The 20,141-nt window shown below is 36.2% G+C and overlaps 1 protein-coding gene across 1 annotated transcript in view; it reads left to right on the top strand.

Annotated features, from left to right (window-relative positions):
• LOC121422478 (UPF0394 inner membrane protein YeeE-like) overlaps window positions 1-12,257 on the top strand; it is a 43,353-nt gene extending 31,096 nt beyond the window's left edge. The window contains exons 3-10 of the mRNA XM_041617551.1: window positions 1,814-2,055; window positions 2,316-2,370; window positions 3,981-4,083; window positions 4,790-4,913; window positions 5,576-5,636; window positions 8,176-8,345; window positions 9,108-9,259; window positions 10,735-12,257. Of these exons, the coding sequence (XP_041473485.1) occupies window positions 1,814-2,055; window positions 2,316-2,370; window positions 3,981-4,083; window positions 4,790-4,913; window positions 5,576-5,636; window positions 8,176-8,345; window positions 9,108-9,259; window positions 10,735-10,876 (1,049 nt within the window). The 3' untranslated portion in view covers window positions 10,877-12,257. The remainder of the gene's footprint in view (window positions 1-1,813; window positions 2,056-2,315; window positions 2,371-3,980; window positions 4,084-4,789; window positions 4,914-5,575; window positions 5,637-8,175; window positions 8,346-9,107; window positions 9,260-10,734) is intronic.
• Window positions 12,258-20,141: the final 7,884 nt, after the last annotated feature.

Below are 20,141 nucleotides of genomic sequence, written 5' to 3'. Positions count from 1 at the left end.
GATGAGCGTACTAGGCCCTAATGGATATGAAATAAATACTTAACTGAATTTGAGTAATGTTTTTTTTGTCTGTGTGTGCTGGTATATGCGGATTCTAAAAATAGTTCTGCAAGATAATTTGGGTAGCTCATCCGTAAGTCTCTATGACGGATTGAGACAATCCTATTAAAATCGAATTGAAAATCAATTCTCGAGAAGTGAATGAAAGGATGAGACCAGCATGACCAGTGGAGTGGATTTACACACTTGATTGGTGACATTCTAATTCACTTCCCACCAAACCGGCCGTTACAATCGAAATATTTATAATGGTTCTAAAAGCAAAGTCACGCTTGACATACGTCGGTTTTACAGGATAATAAGACTAAAAGCAGTCTTACTACTAAAAATGTCACCCTACCGAGAATGGTTACACTTCGTAATTCCGAAGGTTCGTAATTCCGAAAACGATATAAGGTTCGTTAATCATTTCGTTTTCGGACTAACGAACCTTCGGAATTCAACCTCTTTTCGTTTTCGGATTAACGAACCTCACTTATTTTTCGGACTAACGAACCTTCGGAATTACGAACCTTTGGAAATACCAACCTTCGGAATAACGAACTTTCGGAATATCCAAACCTTCGAAATAACGAAGCTTCGGAATCACGAATGTATGCGCCGAGAATTACCTAAAACATGTTAATTGTGGTATCTGCATGTGTGACTGCACCGAAAATATGAGAAAAAATTCTAGTTTTAATCCGGCATACACATATCGCCGGCGCGTGAGGCTGTGTGTGTGACCATCATCATAATCGTGATAAAATTGATCAAACGCTAGGAATTCCAAGTTTAACAACAGGAACAAGAATCAATACACAGGCTCAGTGGCGACGTGGAATTGAGCGAAGTTATTTTTTTTAATAATGCCGATGTATGCCCCGACCGCCCGTGGACTGATTTTTTAAAGCCTTCTTTTTATTTTGTGGTCCCTCAAGGCGCCATTCTGTTTCCGAAAACTTTTAGACGAGCGATGATTATATGACTGTCAGTAAAATGTTTGCAGAAATTGCATTTAGGACCATTTGAAGGAAAAAAAATCTCTCATGCCATTGTACATCCAAGGCAAGGATGAAAAACAATAATTATAGTAATGAAAATGACTTTTTTTTACCAAGGGTATACATGTATAGCCACTTCACATGAACTGTTCTCCCTAACGGGCCCAGCATAACATAGGGTATTATTCACGTTCTCCATTCTTGAATGTCAAATGCCTGGCATGAAGCCCCATTTTTAAAAGTCTTTGGCATCACTCGGCTGACGATCAAATCCAGGGCCTCCCGTTCATGAGGGGGCGCTCTACGACTGAGCATCGCGTCTACATACAGGTGCCGCGGCCGAGTGGTCTAAGGCGCCTGGCTATGCATGGAAAGTCCGGGGTTCGATTCCCGGTTGCGGAACCTATGCCCACGAGCAAGGCATTTGATCTACAATGCTCTTTTATCCTGCTTTCAAATAAATGGAAATGCTATGTGCATTGTTGGTGTGCACTTGTTTAACAAAAAACATGGGTTGGGTTGTGTGAGGGTGTGCGTGTTTGTAAAGACGCGTGTATGAAAAAAAGATTAATTAAAAGAAATATTAAAAAATAAAATAAGCATGATAAATAATTGTGTCATGATGATTTTGCAAGAATATTGTTACATGTATATTGATTCGATGATTGTAAACCTTTGAAAATCAATAAAACATAAGAAAAAGAATATTGTACGCGTCGTGAATAAATCAGTATTTTCCTACTCTATTTCACTTATCTCATTGGAAACAGTTTTTGAAACGGCTACCATCCGAGGGCAGTTCATCTACCAGCGATGGATAATGATGAAGATGTTCCTGTCTGCTGCTGCGACCAGTTGCTTCTGCCTCGCTCTTCTCTCCGTCATCCCTGCCACAAAGAACGTCTTTGAGTCCTCAAGAACGGCCTACGTCGCCGGCCTCACGCAGAAGGGGATAATTTCCGTGACAATCGGTGGGGCCATACTCGGCGCCGCGATGGTGCTCTCCGGTTCGGTAAGAACTGCTCGTGTGGCTGATCCTTTTCTTTAATCATTTTGATATCTCATTTCTTTTGTTTTTTTTTCCTTGCCTGTTTTCTTTCTTTATTCCTTTCGTTCTTTCTTTTTTGAAGACCAATTTCTTTGAAATTGCCTGGCGCCAAATGAATTACGAAAGAAAGAATAATTTCAGTGACATGGTCTCTTGTTTTTACAGACTAAATAGTATTATGTAGACCACGTACGTCTCTAACCACCCTGTACTTTCTTTCACAGTGTCCAGGAATGGTGTTGGTCCAAATTGGAGCATGGCTATCTAATGGAGGAGGAGGTGAGTTGTTTGAAGGTCAAGTCCACCCCAGGAAAATGCTGACTTGAATAAATCCCGGGGGGGGGGGTCACTCTCCACATGGCCTGCTACGCACCCGCGTCCAGAAAAAAGCGTCGAAAAGGGTCCCGTTTCAGGCACTCAGGCGCCCGGGGGGGGGGGCACTCAGTATGTAATGCATAGTGGGTATGTGCCGCAGAGGGGACCCCCATTTTCGTTTCAAGGCATAGCATTTTTGTCTTCTCGAGAAAAAGAAGAAAAAAATCCGCTCCAAACCTTTGCATCTTTTTCGCTACGCCGTTCCAGCCGCATTGATCTGTTATGATGACATTTCAAAAACTTGACCTTAGGTTAAGATTTCAATATTGACGCCGCTGTCACCATACACTGCCGCCGCCGCGGCGCCTATAGTCTCGATGTTGATTCTCCCAACATGGTCTAAGATAAATGACTCTGAATTACCTCTTACCTTGGTCATGTGACGTTAAACTCTGACAGGATGTTTGGTAATACTTGATTACCCTTATATCCAAGTTTCATGAACTAGGTTCATTTACTCTCTAAGTTATTAAATTTAAAAAACTTATCCTTAGGTTAAGATTTCAACGTTGACGCCGCTATCACCATGCACCGCTGCCGCCCCTTAGTCTCGCTCTGCTATGCTAGCGAGACAAAAATAATATGGGGGGGGGAGGGCACAATAACAAGCTATACAGTAATAAGTTAACAATTAGTAAAATATACCCTTTGTCCCCAAATGATCGGTCACTTCTGATGCTTTTTTTTTTTTTGGGGGGGGGGGGGTGCCAGTAACCTGATTATCCTTTCACCTTAATACTTATTCGGCTTCATTTAATTCCACTGCATCGCTGTAAATTCATTTTGTATTAAATTTTGTAGGCCTATTGTTAGATGAGGTATTTACCCATAGCTGTAAATGATTTGAATGTTATTTTCTGTAATCTTTGTAACCTATTTTGGGGGTAATATTCTATCAGATTATGTGTTATGTTTTAGATTATGTATATGTTTTTTAAATGAATGGTTAATTCAGTAAAGACTATTAAAAAAATACATTATTCAGTTTCATTAACGTTGAACAATGAATTTTCTGTAAACAACTATTGAAGTATGATTTTGTGATTTCATATAAATGGCTAATGTTTTCTTTTTTAATGAAAAATTATCCACCTGTATGTCAAAATACTATGTTTTTTTTTTTTAAATAATTTTTTGTATCATGAATAGCCATTTCACTTTTGTGAACAGTGTTTTTGTTGAAATTGTAACAGTTTTGTTACATTTGTTAATGCACTGTTACTTGTATGATTTTGATAAATACTATTAAAGAAAAAAATAAGGAAATTGCTGATGTCCCATATTTACACTTTGTCAAAACATCCAAGTCCCACTAAAATAATATAGAGTAAATGGATCATGTTTTCTCAAAGTTTCACAATTAGGCACGATTTCAAAAGTTGCCATTGGCTTGAAGTAAGTGAGACTGCCAGACATAGCAGTATGCACGATCGCTGGATACCAAGAATTATGTTAGCGTTTTCTTTATGACCCCTTGAAATTTATTAAGCATGTTATTACCGTTTTCCCTGCAGCAATGACATTCTTTGGGTGCATGGTAGGTGTGTTCCTTTACGCCCTAGTGGAACCATTGACGACGAAGATGATGTCACCAACGAAGCCATATGACAAATATTTGTAAGTTTTTATTTCGTACCCTTTGCGGGCTGTATTTATAATTCGTTTGTGTAGGAGAATACAAGCAAAAATAACTTTGTTTACCGAAACCTTACCAACCTTAATAAAGTCTTCCTACTTTTTATTTACATTTGAATTTGACTTCCATAATAATCATGATAATTATGTACCGATAAACCCTAATTTTCATCATTTGTACTTCATTTTTTAAATAGAAAATGTAGTTAATTAAAACTGGCGAATGGTGCTGTCGAACACTGTCCTTAACCTGAGCAGAGAATATTCATGCCTTTACCGATCCATTGCAAAAAAGACCTTGGGTGGAAAATTAGAGTATCTGATTTTCCCCTCCGCTACGACAAACAAGTTTAAGGCCTTGCCTATATATATATATATATGGATATAACAATGGTTTACCCAACGCCTTTCGTTACATTATCAATGGAAACACAGCCATGTTCAATCTTTTAATGTCAGCTCATAATCTAATTCATGCACTTTCAGTTGATTTTATGCATAAAACGAGGATTCACCAACTGGTTAAAGGTGATGTACTCAAGCTCGAAAAGCAAATTTTATTATTTTTTGTATACCGTTGTTTTCGCAGAGGCAGCGAAATCTAGAATACATTATTGTAAATGTAGTTTATATTCTAGGATGGATAAGCATAACTTTCCTGACATGTTCTCTTTTAAACTCCCTTCAGAGCCGACAGCTACACCGAGAAGTGGAAGGTACCGTTTTTTGCTATGGCTCTTGTCGCTGGGGTCATGATGGGCGCGGTCGTCGTAACCATTGAAGTATTAGTACCCTGGAAAACAGACCTTCTAGTGAGTAGCCATTTTGAGAGAAACGTTTCTAAAGGGAACTTTAGTGGCCCCCGAGTGGCCCGGATCCATACGAAATGTTATTTAGAATATAGTGATAATATCAATATGGATGCCGGAGTACCCCCATGATGATAATAATTGTATATTTCAAAATAAATGCTGTCACACAGAGAATATAAAATAAAAGTTTTCGTGTTTACTCCCAACATATTCTTTAACGAAGAGGAAGAAGGAAAAAAATGTTGCAATGTTTCTTCTTTGTGAATAATTACCCTCTTGCTTATCATGCATCATTCGTCTTTTTCTTGAGGGGGGGGGGGTTGCGAAGTAAGTTCGACTTTATAATTCACTTGTTTGTCATATTTCCATTAGCCCTTGAATTGCATGTTATTTGACTTTGGCTTTATTCCATGAAAAGGTCGTAATCCGAAATCATTGTATTTTACTCTAGAAATCTAAGCTAATGGCTTCATCTGGTTGCTTTCTTTAAACTTTACCGTCGTAACCATATAAGATATATTGAAAATGTATTTATGACATGCAAGTAAATGAGCATTAATGTATACTAAAAATAATGACCTTGATGTCATTAATATGACATTGTACAACGAACCGACTTACTTATTTCTAGATTATTGTATTTTTTTCTGTGTTTGTAACAGAACCCAAATGTCAAAGGCTCGTGGTTTTTTGAGACGTTAGCCTGGCCGCCGTATGTATCTGGTAAGTAATGCAGTTTGACGTTAAGTTCAATAATGATAAGCTTTTGCATAATGCGTGCAAATGTTCTGCATTCTCAACCACACTGCGTATACATAATCAGTGGACACTCGACATTTTTTTTTCAAACAAGAAAGCATTTCATAACTTTACTTCAATTTTGGATGTGCTTCATTATGTTTCCACAGAATATACACCCATTTAATAAAGGTTGCACATTTCTTTTGTATAATACATTAGATAGATTATTAAAAAATAAGTAATAAAGGGTGTAGTTTTCTCACGATACAGGGGATAAAGCAGACCAGGGGAGCGTTTCATGAAAGGACTTGTCGAACGTTTTATCCGAAAAGTCCTGTTTTATCTGACAGTTACTATAGTAACAATGCTTCTCAACCAATCAGAATCCAGGAAAGTTGTCAGATCTGACAACTTGTCAGACGAAAATATTGATGAAACACTCCCAGAGCCTTCTTAATTGGAAAATGAATGGTCAAAGAAAATGACTTTTGTCTCGTATGCCTCTGGCTGTACGCAAGGAACACCGTCCCTCAGGGTTATGTTTATCACCCTTCCTATTCAGATACACCATTTTTTTTTGTCACAACGGTTGCAAGCATGAGTAGATGAAAAGCCACACTAAAGCTTTGCCATACAACAGAGGTGAGGATGAGTAAATCAGGACGGGGTCATTAAAAATTGTAAGAATTTGAACCAAGAAATAAAACATAAACTCACCAGAATCTGCGTGCTTGATGAACAAATGCTGACAATTCCTCAAATCGTGAATAGGAGTCCAATTGTATCATGACATGTTCCAATCCGTTTCGGAGCCTTATATGGCACGATGTCCCCTAACTGAAGTGTGAAATATTTACAAATGAAGAAAATGGAACTCAGGCTGCAAAGACGGCATAACAGTGCCCTCGAGTGTTCTTCCAAAATTATATTCTATAATTACACTTGGATAACACAAGTCATGGATATTTGTTGGTGCAAATCAAAGGGATGTATGAAAACTGGTTTTCCTGATAATTAAAAATATCACTGAAGAATAATACCTTGGTTATATTTGCTCTACGGTGGCCATACGGCGAGTAGAAAACAGCCATATGATTGTAATTTTTTTTGTCCAACTACATATAGGTGGTTTGAATTGAAATTAATAAAACGGCTGTTTTCGACTCGCCGTACGGCCGCCGTAGTGCAAATGTGACCAAGGTATAACCAACGTGTAAGAGCTAGCTTCTTGCTATGTTGAAGGAAAACAGGTGAAGACTTCCTCGAGACGTATGGTCTGTTTGTTGCGCATAGTGAGGAATGCATTTATAGGAACAGTAACAGAAGAATTTCCTTTGCTGAATCAAGGTACAAAAAAGAATTCGGGGCTGCTACTTAAACACAATAAAGCCTAGACCAGTGTACACACAAAAGAATCACGTTCAACAGAACAAAGGCATTACATTGTGGATCACCTGTTCTGCACAGTCGGGATTGATTTTTTTTGAAGTGGTGTTCAAGCTCTGATTTAAAACGTTGGATGATGAAAAACATGCAGATGGATGCAGGGATCCTGCAATTCCATGGACAACTTTTACATACCATACCACCAGAAACATTTTGCCTGTTTTAAGAATGAACTTTGACATGTTTGAAATGTTCGATGATGGAACGAAATATCATCCTAATACCTTGGTCACATTTGCTCTACGGCGGCCGTAAGGCGAGTCGAAAACAGCCGTTTTAACATTTTGTGCATCAACCGTCTTAACAAAATCTGAGACCCGTTTCATAAAAAGTTACAACTATGGTAATTTTGCCAAGTAATAGCTACCACACAAACTTTGACTGTAATTGGTTGCTAAAGTTAGTGGCGACAATAGTCAATTTATGACTAATCGTCACTCAAACCAACCGAAGAAGGATAAAAAGCTGAGCCTTGTTACCATGGTAATTGTCATAATGACAGGCCCCTGATGGATTAGGAACCCTTCCTTCCTCCTTTTATATTTTTTGTATATATCTTTCAGTCTTAATGAAGGAAAGCATTATGTGTCAGGCTTTTATTACGTCATCATGGTCATTTCGTTTCTTTAACATATTATTTTGCGAATTACGTGTACGGAAACATTTTTTTTAACACATACAATACGTCATTTGCATGTCTTTATAAAAATGTTTATATCCCAATTTTACTTGTATTTTTGTTTTGAATAATTGCGTATTTTATTTATTTGTTCATATTTATCTCTTCATTTATTTACTATTTCATTCCTTTTTTTTTTTTGGGGGGGGGGCTTTTTTATAGTGTAGAATTGTTTTTCTTCATATCTTTCGTTCATTCGTTAAGCGTTAAGGAATGGGTTCCATGTACTCATTCGTTTTGGATATCAATATCACCCTGCGGCCTTTCCCAACAAACGTCATAAAATTTCAATATCTTGTGAACACAAATTAAGATGCTTCAAATAAAGACAAAATATAAATGGAATCGAAACAACTTAACATAAATTTATCATGATTTGAAATATTTTCTTCTCAGGAGTATTGATCGGGTGCCTTCAGATCCCCCTCGTAATGTTAATGAGTGATACCATCGGAGGGAGCAGTAGTTACTGTACCTTAGGGGCACAGGCTCTCGTCACCAAACGGATGGAATTGTGGTCCCCGTACCTCGCGAAATTCAAGAGAGGTTCCGAAAACTGGTGGCAGGTGAGCGAGTTGGTGATGGTGATGATTTTTTACCTGATTAATAAGAAAGCATTAAAGCAACCAGAGGACCGACGGCTTCTGAGGGACCTGGTAATGAGGATAAACGCCTTACAAAACATGTCAAAATGCACTACAGAGCATCAAGTGGAAATCGAACCCGGGTCACCGGAATCCGAAACCCCGCTCTACCGACTGAGCTATCGCGCATCCTCATCGAGTCGTTACTATTTAATCAGTATTCATTAATATACTTTTTAAATCAATAAACAAAATATCATTCTTATTGGAAAATTATGTGAAAATATATTTACTTAGAAAGAAAACCTATAACATTTGTTTTCAACATGGCAAGCGATAGAAGAAAATAATATTGTACTAGATGTACTAATCAATTGAATTGAATTGATTTTATTTTCATATTTCACAAAGTGTAAAACAAATTATGATAACAAAATACAAGTAATAAAGGATTGGATCAGGATGTGAAGGGGCATGATAGTTATATAAACAAATCTTTTTTATTCCAGTAATTCATAAGTAACATTGATGAAATTAATGATTTGATTGCCCTTTCAACAGTTGACAATTGTAGCTTTGGTTAGTGTCTCACATTTTGCAAACAAATAAAAAAAAGTGTCCCACTTAGTGCCTAAGATCCTGGATTTTGGAGCGATGTTTCAAACTTCTCATCGGTCATTTGGTTTAACCCTATCGTATTTGCTACAAATTACTCACGTAGGCCCTATATTATTTTGCTTGCAGGTGTTTTATGTGGCAGGGGCGATAGCTGGTGCTTGTATCTCCGCGGCGGCTTCGGGTAGCTTGGGCAGCACGCCCGGTGTCAGTCTAGCGTCATCGTTCCTGGGAGGAGTTCTGCTTATCTTTGGGGCTAGGCTCGCAGGAGGCTGTACTAGGTAAGTTATTGGGATTCGGCTGATTACCGCAGTCACACTGACCAAGCCGATCCCATATCGATCGATGGTCTGTCATTGGTGAACCATGTTATATAGCTGTTGTCGGTCTGGGTGGATTTCGCGGGTGTGACGGTGGCATCACTGATCCTGGAAAGGGTGTCAATTCGACGGTTTATTTCCAATTCGTCTAATGCCAATTCGTCCAGTTGCCAACTCGTATACTATCATTTGGTCTATCATCCACACTGTGCTGCACTCGACCCAGGTGAGGTGAATGGGTACCCGGCAGGATTAATTCCTTGAATGCATGAGCGCTGAGAGGCAGCTCAAGCTAAAGCCGGGGTAATAATGATAATAACAACGCGCCTCGGAATAGAATACTTCTAGATAGATGGCGCTATATAAATGCCTATTATTATTATTATTATTATTATTATCATCAGTTCGTCCACTCACCACATGGTCTACTTTCATTTAGTCTAATGCCATTCCGTCTACTAACCAGTTGGTCCAATATCACTTTAGTCTATATACCATTTGGTCCAATTGTACTGAGTGTTAAATTGAGCAAAAGGAAGGAAACTTATAGGGATATTAGACCAATTGGTTATTAGACGAAATGGTCATAGACGAAATGGTGATTAGACGAAGTGATGATTGGACGAAATGGTCAATGTACTAAATGGTTGTTAGACAAAACGCTGATGGACGGCTTGGCATTAGACTAAATGAAAGTAGACCATGTGGTGAGTGGACGAGTTGGCATTAGACGAATTGACAATTTTCGATTCGCCATCCCCTGCACAATATTCGCGATTGTCCTATAACATTGCAACATAATGATATATCATGAAATCCGGATATTGAAGTCGCGGGTTGACGGTAAAAATTGTGTTGTATAATCGGGCGTAGAGTGGTGATGAACACCACTTTGATACAGGCATTGATATAGGCATTTTTTCCATCCTAAGCAATTTCAATAATATTTCCTCATATAGTATTTATCAAAATTAAATCATGGAACGTAGAAAGTAAAAATCAAATTATGAACAGCAAAAGAATAAATTCACTTTTATTCACATTATTGATTTTATATTCTAGAATATTTTTAAAAAACGCAGTTTAAAATTATACGCACGTTCTTTTAGCCCGTCACTCTATAAGAACTATTGGGTAGACTTCTAAACGATTGTCTAAAATTTTTGAACAACCACTTTAAGAGTTTAAACACGTAATCGCAAAGTTTAAACAGTGTTTGTTAGGGTGACTGACGGGCTTTGACAATGCGCTGAGAATTTAAACAGCGTTTTAGAGGTCGCCCATGAATGTATATGTGTCCCACTTGAAGTAATATAGAGTCTCATTTGAGTCCTCAAAGTGACCTGAACTATCGCCCCAACTTTCTAACTTTCTGATGTGCTCGTACAGTAGGCTTACTCTTACCTTGCCATGTTTATCTCTTTTTTTTCACCCAGCGGACACGGACTATCTGGCATGGGGGTTCTTTCAGTACTGTCCTTTGTCACCGTCGCTGCCATGTTTGCGGGGGGCACAGCCTTTGCCTTCATTTTTTGGGCCGTCAGCAACGCAAGCAAGTTGGACTACTACACTTTCTAAAGCAACAAAATTTTCCCATGACCATGAAGACCCAGCCAAAGGACACCTTGGTGAAGACATCATCATCCATTCTGGGTCTGAAGCAACAAGATTGTCCCAAACAAGTCCATGAAGATCCAGGCCCAGGACGCCCTGGTGAAGACATAATCACCCATTCTGCTTCTAGAGAAACAAGGTTGTCCCAATAAAACCCTGGCACGGGACGCCCTGGTGAAGACATCATATACACTCTGCTTCTAAAGCAACAAGATTGTCCCAACAAGTCCCTGAAGACCCAGACCCAAGTCACCCTGGTGAAGACATAATTACCTTTTCTGCTTATAGAGAAACAAGGTTGTCCCAACAAAACCCAGGCACGGGACGCCCTGGTGAAGACATCATTACACACTCTGCTTCTAAAGCAACAAGATTGTCCCAACAAGTCCATGAAGATCCAGGCCCAGGATGCCCTGGTGAAGACATCATCATCCATTCTGCTTCTAGAGAACAGGATTGTCCCAACAAAACCAAGGCACGGTATGCCATGGTGAAGACATCATTATACACTCTGCTTCTAAATCAACAAGATTGTCCCGACAAGTCCATGAAGATCCAGGCCCAGGACGCCCTGGTGAAAACATCATCATCCATTCTGCTTCTAGAGAAACAAGATTGTCCCAAGAAAACCCAGGCACCAGCCGCCCTGGTGAAGACATCATATCCACTCTGCTTCTAGAGAAACAAGAGTGTCCCAACAGACACCAGACGCCTTTGTGAAGGAAATCTTCACCCATTCTGCGTCTAAAGCAACGGAGTTTCCCCAACAATGAAGAACCAGGTACCAGACCCCATGGTGAAGATTTCATCATCTATCTGCTTCTGAGCATAGGTCCATGTTCTGAGATAATCTGATTCCATATATCGTCGGCCTCATGCCAAAAGGGCACAAACCCAATTTTGTTTGTTTTTAATATTTACTTCATCATGTTCATCTCGACATGCTTTTTTTAAATAGTGTCCCTCTTTAGTCAAAAAGCTATATTTATCAAGATATTTGTAAAGACCCCAAAATCCTAACACGTATCCCTGATTTCCGTTTGCCACTGGGCCTTAAACAGTGCGGCAATTAGCTACAATTGATTACAATATCTCATGCATTAATCATACATATACGCTTTGGCTACGGCCCTTTCGGCATAAATACGAGTCATTTTTACATGTTTTTTTATTGAATATAAAACTAGATATTCTGACCTTTCATCAAAGTATTCAATATAGTAGGCTTTCTTGCGTAAGACATAGTCAATAAACTTAATTGTCGAGATGGGGATTGAGTTTACAAACGAAGAAACGCGCACAAACTTTACAATAATAAGAAAGTGCCAAACTTTAAAGTCATTTACATTGGCATGCAAAAACAACTACTAACAAAAAAACCCCGGCTAAGGCCCTTTTGGCATAGGACCGACGATATTTGGTATTTCGTATTAGTATGCATACAACGGGTCGTGTGGTCTGGTGGTTAGAGCATTGGACTCATAAATCCCAAGGTTGTGAGTTTGAATCCCCATCTACCATTGTCTCCTGTCTTCACTTTGATAATAAGTATTTTTCTTAAGAGTAATTTTGTCGTCTATAAGATCAGCCACCTCCGGCAGCCACTATACCTGATTAACCTAGGCGTAAAAATATTTTTTATATGTAATGGGTTATATACCAGCTTGGTGTTTACCTGCAAAACGATATCCTGCCGATCCATATACGGGAGTTACTATAAACATAACCAGAATACTTAGGAGAGCTCGTTTGGTCAGGTCTTCCAGATGAAAGATTCTGTTATAGGTCTTTCATAAAACTGTTCTGAAGTTAAGGACAATTTTACAAATGAGGGGTGACCCTTTCTTTACAGTTAAATCAACACCTATGGAAATTTGGGATAGTCTATTTCCCACAAGTAAGTGGTCAGCAGTCGTGCATAACGTCATTCGTTACTTCAATAAGAACATCTTTATGAAACGGCCCCTGGGATTCATAAATTTTTTTTCTTGCCCTTTATCATCGAATAAATATTGATTGCATTACCCTAAAATTGATTACAGGTTTTCTGTGAATCACTCCACCATGGACCATTTTAGAAGTCCTGTTAAAAATGACGATGAAAATAATATTTGTCCCATATGTTCATTTATTCATCTAAATAGAGATTTATTTTTCCCATTTTCTCAATTTTTTCCTCAATTTGTCATATCACAAGGTTTGTTTACAGATGAAGGATGCGAAATTATAGCATACTGGCTATTTAGTCACCTATAAAATATATATATCTTCATTACCATTTTTCTTTTTAAAAATATTATACTCTCAACATTCTGTTTACAGTTTGACATATATTTAGTGACCATGGTGGACATGGTGAATAGCTCGCAAGTGACACAAATACGAACATCGCCATCTACGTCAGAATATTTTCAATGTAAACAACATAAACAGAATTTGTGAAACAAATAGGAACATTATAATTTGATTTCTTTTCTATAAGAAAAATACACACTTGCCTGCCACACGTGGCGCGCGCGCCGTAAATATTGAGAGCCACTTTTAAAGAATTTGTATGAAAATAATTTCTTCAGGATTTTGCTTCCATTTATTCCATATAAAGGAATACCAGAATTATACCACGGACGGTTTGACAATCTATCAGAATTATATTTTGTGTATATTTTTTGTTGGTCAATAAAAAGCTGACCCTCTCTCCAGAGTATTTATACCATAAGTAAAGCTCTTTCTAAATATTTTGATTGTGTGATCGGGTAAATATTGGTTTCGATAAGTTAGACTGTGTAACTACTTTTTCCTCAGTTTTTTTTAGTTTCTTAGAGACAATGACTTTTTGATGAATTTGTTGTAAATAATCTCAAATAATTATTTTTGTAAATATTGGAGTGCCTTATGATATCTATATCTATCTATCTATCTATATATATATATATATATATATATATATATATATAAAACATGCCATAAAACATGGATATTTCCTTGTCATTATGTTGTTTTATACGAGACTGCATTGAAGGTTTGGATCTAGAGAGAAAGATGAAGAGATCGAGAAAGAGAGAATGGGGATGAGAGAGAGGGAGAGATAGGACAGAAAGCGAAGAGAAAGGGAGTGTAAGAGGACAGGAAAAAGAAAAAATAATAACGGAATGGTACATTCGGTCCGTATGGTTAGGCCGTTCACAGCAAAAAATGTGGTGTTAACTGGTGTACATAGACGACCACACCAGTTATTTTACACCGGTGTTATTGGTGGTGTTAGTCTTACACCTATAGGTGTTATTACAACACCTTTTGTTGTTACATTTACACTCTTTGGTGTTATGTTTAATCTCTAGTGTGTAATTTCAACACCTCAGGGTGTGGTCCTCTATTAACACCAATTGGTGTCAGTTTTAACACCGCAGTTTTTACAGTGTGGCATGCTGGGGGGAGGGGTCACTACCATTGGACAGCATCCGTAAGGAAAACAAAATAACAGAAAAGTGTGTGTTTTCTGCGGGTATCCATGGGAGGGAATGAAATGGTACTTAAACATCCCTTTTTGAAATCAATATACACCAAAGATATTTCCTCGCCCTTCGAAATTTTATTCTATATGATTCTTTTTCATGACTACCCTAAGTGATTGTCCTCTTTTAAGGTCTGCAAAAATATAAAACATTTCCAGCCGTGCTTGCTTTGCATTAGTGGATTGGTGATATACAGTGCGTCCCATAAAAAGCGAAACCGAGGTTTAGCGATGATTTATCATAATTTAATCACAGATACAATAGACAAAGGACCAATCATTGTAAAGCTCAGATTATGTTCTTTCAGTTGGTATAACGAAAGAGATTTTTCATCCACGCATGAGTGAGTAAAAACAATTTGAAGAAAGGATGTCAAAATCCATTTGGCGGGGCGTAACAAAAATTCAAAAAGAAAATCACATGCCTAAAAAGTTCGATCTGATCTTTAATTTGACAACTAAATCACAGAAAATGGTCAGAGATACAAATTAATGTTTCTTCGAAATAATGCTTGTATTTCAATAATTTAATGAAACATACGTGTTTTCACCCGTTTCCCACCGAAACTATCGCATAGTTAACAAAACTTTCTACATGGCTGATTGTCAACAAAACGGAGTGTCAAGAAAGTCTTCAAGCTATCCTGTAAAACCTCTTTACTATATGAAATTATTTGAATTGAAGCCTTATTTCAAATGAACAGAACTTTGTTGTTTCTTGACTGTTTTCTGAAATTGAGGTATAAAATTAAAGAGCAGATATTGAACTTTTTAAAAATGTTATTTTCTTTTTGAAACTCAGATACCGCTCGCCAAGTGACTTTTTGGTTTCCTTTCTTCAAATTGTTTTTGTTCATTCATGTATGAGGAATAATCTTAACTTTTTCAAATGAAAGAGGAGACACTAAGCTTGACAATAATTGTTTATTGTATTTGCGATTAAGGCATGATAAATCATCTATAAATCTCGGTTTCGCTTTTTTGTGGGACGCACTGTACGTCTGCTCTTCATGCATGTCCCCTTTCCTGGTCTGAATAAAACAAAATGATCGTTATGAATTACCATAAATGAGCCTTAGAATGCCCCTCTTCAGGTCTGAATGTCAACATATTTCAGCTCGCGCTTCGCGCTCGCAATATTTGATTAGTGAAATATCATGTTCATGATTCCAATGATTAGAAAAAGTGCTTCGTGTGTTTAGGTAAAATTCTAAAAGAAAATGAACAAGCTCTTGGGGGTTCACATTTGATGGCTATGGCATGATGCTTTCCATGAATTTCTGAAAAGAAAATAGTCATTGAAATGTATCATGATTACACAATTTGCTTAGAATTTGATAAAATTCTAACCAATTGTTGTGTTCCCAGTATGTTGCCCAACATTTTTAAGAGCGTATTTAAAATGGAAACTTTTTTCTCAAAGAATAAAATTTGACAAATGGTTCAACTGCTGGAAAATATAAGCTATATGAAAACAATGCAATATCAGATGAACATCTGTTGTATACATGTTCATGACTTTTTTCTTTTCTCTCATTCAAGCGTGACGGAAACCTTTCAATTCACTGATCAGAATATAGTACAAGATAATTATATATATATATATATATATATATATATATATATATATATATATATATATATATACATATATATATATATATATAATTATCTTGTACAAACAATCGTTTGTATGTATTTCATTTTAATGCCAACAGTCGTCAACACCAATTACACACACGTATACTTCGTAGAAAATGTTTTTTTTTTCTCATTGACTTAATTTTGACATGAACCACATTTGTACAAGGGGTCGCGGAAGCGTGGGTGAGGTCGGGGAGGGGGCATGCAGCCCCCTACTTTATTTTTTTTACAAAAACCATGTACAAAAACGTAAAAATGACCATATGATTGTGAATTTTTTGCATGGTCAACCCCTCCCCCCACTTTGAAAACGTTACGGGACCCCTGTTGTTGGCGCTATACAAACTATATCGGGCGAATATCAATTAGGTACACATTGATGAATGAAACTCGTTTTTTCCTCTGCCTTTCTCATGAGGGGCCCGTTGCAGAAAGAGTTGCAATCAAACGCAACTCTAAAAGTCATGCGCAACTTGATTTTCAACCAATCAACAGCGCGCATTTGGGACTTGCGATTGATTTTTTGACTTGCGTTTAACCGCAACTCTTGCTGCAACGGACCCCAGTTCAATTAAATAAGAAGTACAGGATATACTTTATACAAATAATTTTGTGTATTTTATTTATTGCTCACAATCATTAACAGCACTACACATTGAACAATTTTTCCCATTGAACAAATTTTGAAATAACTGGTCAAGAAAACGTAGGAATGTATATACAAACAATATACCTAATCATTACATCCCTACACTTTTTGTTGCGTTTCTTTTTCTATCTTGCAAAAAAATGTAGGGCATAATCAGTTTAGTAGAGTACCTAACCTCAAATGTAGCATATATCAAATTAAATTCAATTTATGTGTTTTTTTATACATAATTCTCACAATTGTCTTCTAGGCCGATGTGAACAGAGATTGAAGAGAACTTGAACACCATGATCGTAAAATATATAAGCCCTATATGGGATGGAGATGAAAAGAAAGTTGAAGATTTGCACTACTTTCCTCGTCATAAACATGTTTGAAGAAAAATAAGCAAGACAAATAACATTTACAATGTTGATAAAAACCTGATAAAAAGGTTTATGTATGAAAACAATTCACTGCATATAACAGGCAATATACTCAACAGAAAACATTAACTCTTGCATCATGGTGACACAAAAATACATGAATAGAACATTATTCTCACAAAGAAATTTTACAATTTGAATGAAAATCTTTCATAGCATTCTGTAAACATGGTAAAAACATTTACTCGGTTACAAGAAACTACAAGATTTACTGATATCGTATATCATTGCGAAGTTTAATATGATAACAATCAAAGATAATGGTGCTACACTTCCAAATATGAAGTGTATATGTTGTCAGTAAAAAAAAAACATGTACGATATGAATTTAATCATGATCACTCAAGCTACAAAATACCACTACCGTATAATTACTTATTAAGAGTGTAATAACTAGTGCAGTTCTCCATGCGCTTTACAATTATGAATTGACAAAAAACCAATATTCACGAATCATAGCAATAACATAAACAAATTATTATAACATAATGTAACTCAAAATATCAAAGAAAATGTGCATTTTAAAAAAAATATATAGCCATTATGTATAGTTTACACACAAGCATATAAAGGCATCTATGCTACAGAGAGAAAAGTGATAGTAAACGTAGTAGTATGAGCACAGAATTTTCCTTGAAACGCCTATTATAACACATTTCTTTTCAGAATTCTACACAAAATGAAAATTCCATCAGCATATAGAACAATGATCTACATAGAAACAAATTCTAAAAAGATAACTCATTGGGCTCAACTGAACAGAGTTCACAGTCGTCAACACCAATTACACACACGTACTTCGTGGAAATATTTCTGTTCTCAATGACTTAGTTTTAGGCTCTATGCAAACTATATCAGGCGAACATCAATTAGGTACACATTGATGATTGAAACTCGTTTTCCCCTGCCTTTCTCATGAGCAGTTCAATTAAATAAGAAGTACAGGATATACTTTATACAAATAATTTTGTGTATTTTATTTATTGCTCACAATCATTAACAGCACTACACATTGAACAATTTTTCCCATTGAACAAATTTTGAAATAACTGGTCAAGAAAACGTAGGGATGTATATACAAACAATATACCTAATCATTACATCACTACACTTTTTGTTGCGTTTCTTTTTCTTTCTTGAAAAAAAAATGTAGGGCATAATCAGTTTAGTACAGTACCTAACCTCAAATGTAGCATATATCAAATTAAATTCAATTTATGTGTTTTTTATACATAATTCTCACAATTGTCTTCTAGGCCGATGTGAACAGAGATTGAAGAGAACTTGAACACCAAGATCGTAAAATATATAAGCCCTATATGGGATGGAGATGAAAACAAAGTTGAAGATTTGCACTACTTTCCTCGTCATAAACATGTTTGAAGAAATATAAGCAAGACAAATAACATTTACAATGTCGATAAAAACCTGATAAAAAGGTTTATGTATGAAAACAATTCACTGCATATAACAGGCAATATACTCAACAGAAAACATTAACTCTTGCATCATGGTGACACAAAAATACATGAATAGAACATTATTCTCACAAAGAAATTTTACAATTTGAATGAAAAACTTTCATAACATTCTGTTGACATTGTAAAAAAAAATACTCGGTTACAAGAAACTACAATATCTGCTGATATCATATGTCACCGCAAAGTTTAATATGATAATATTCAAAAATAATAGTTACACTTTTAGACTTGAAGTGTATATAATTTTTGTATACTTGAATACACATATACATTTTGCTTTTTGTTGTTCATGCATCTCATACAATTATTTCTATGCCATTTTGTAAATATATCGAAATATGAAAAAAGAGTAATATATACATTTTTTACCTAAAATCCTACATGTCCCACGTTAAGCCCTTCTCTTCTACTTTGTATTGTTCATTTAGTTCTGCCCAAATTAATGCATACAATTTACTTCAATTTTCTTAGTACGCCCTCTTCGCTTTTAATACATTTTACTTTGTAAATAGCACACGCATGCTGGACAACACAACAACACAAGCTATGACCCATGTCAGGTACTATTTCCCTTAACTTGTTATTTCTGTTGAGTATGATCCTTTATTATTCCGTGTAATTACCATAAGATTTCTCATATCTATTTTGGTTTTGCTTTAATTTGCTATTATTTACCATTATGTTCGTTCTGTTGCTTATTCTATGAATTGCTTTATTTGTTTTGTTTTGCAAATAAAAACCGAAGAAGGCCAGGGCTGAAAGCTTTACAACATAGTGTATACTTTGCTTTATCCTTGATTCTACTCTTCACACATATATTATAAACAATAGCGATTGGTAAATATATATATATTCACGCCTCTTTCGTTATGTATACATTTACATATATATGTTGGCAGTAAAAAAAAACCCTGCACGATATGAATTTAATCATGATCACTCAAGATACAAAATACTACTACCGTATAATTACTCATTTAGAGCATAAAAACTAGTGCAGTTCTATATGCACCTTACACGTTACAATTGGGAATGAACAAAATACTAATGTACGAAAAGAAATACAAATGATTCATGAATCATAGCAATAACATGAACAAATGATAATTACATAATGTAACTCAAAATATCAAAGAAAAGGTGATTTTATTTTAATATAATGCCTTTATGTAGAGTTTACATACAAGTATATAAAGGTATATCCATGCTACAAAGTGAAAAAGTGATAGTAAGCATACACGTATGAGCACAGAATTTTCCTTGAAACGGATTCTAAAATTCTAAGAGATACTGATCGGGGTTAATAAATTCCCATTCTTGAAATTGTTTGTCTAAACAACAATCCGTACAAAACACAGTTCAGCAAACGGTAAATATACATATAAGACCCACCAAAAACCGAAATGTATGATTTTTCATGAAATGAACAGCGGACCACAATCATTTCAGTAAAGCATTGTGCTATATTCAAAAGTCAGAAAATCATGTACACACTTATTCGAAACTGGTGCTTATTATA

This window comes from Lytechinus variegatus, chromosome 10, assembly GCF_018143015.1.
Source record: "Lytechinus variegatus isolate NC3 chromosome 10, Lvar_3.0, whole genome shotgun sequence".
Lineage (NCBI taxonomy): Eukaryota > Metazoa > Echinodermata > Echinoidea > Temnopleuroida > Toxopneustidae > Lytechinus > Lytechinus variegatus.
This window is presented reverse-complemented; position numbering and strand designations above follow the sequence as displayed.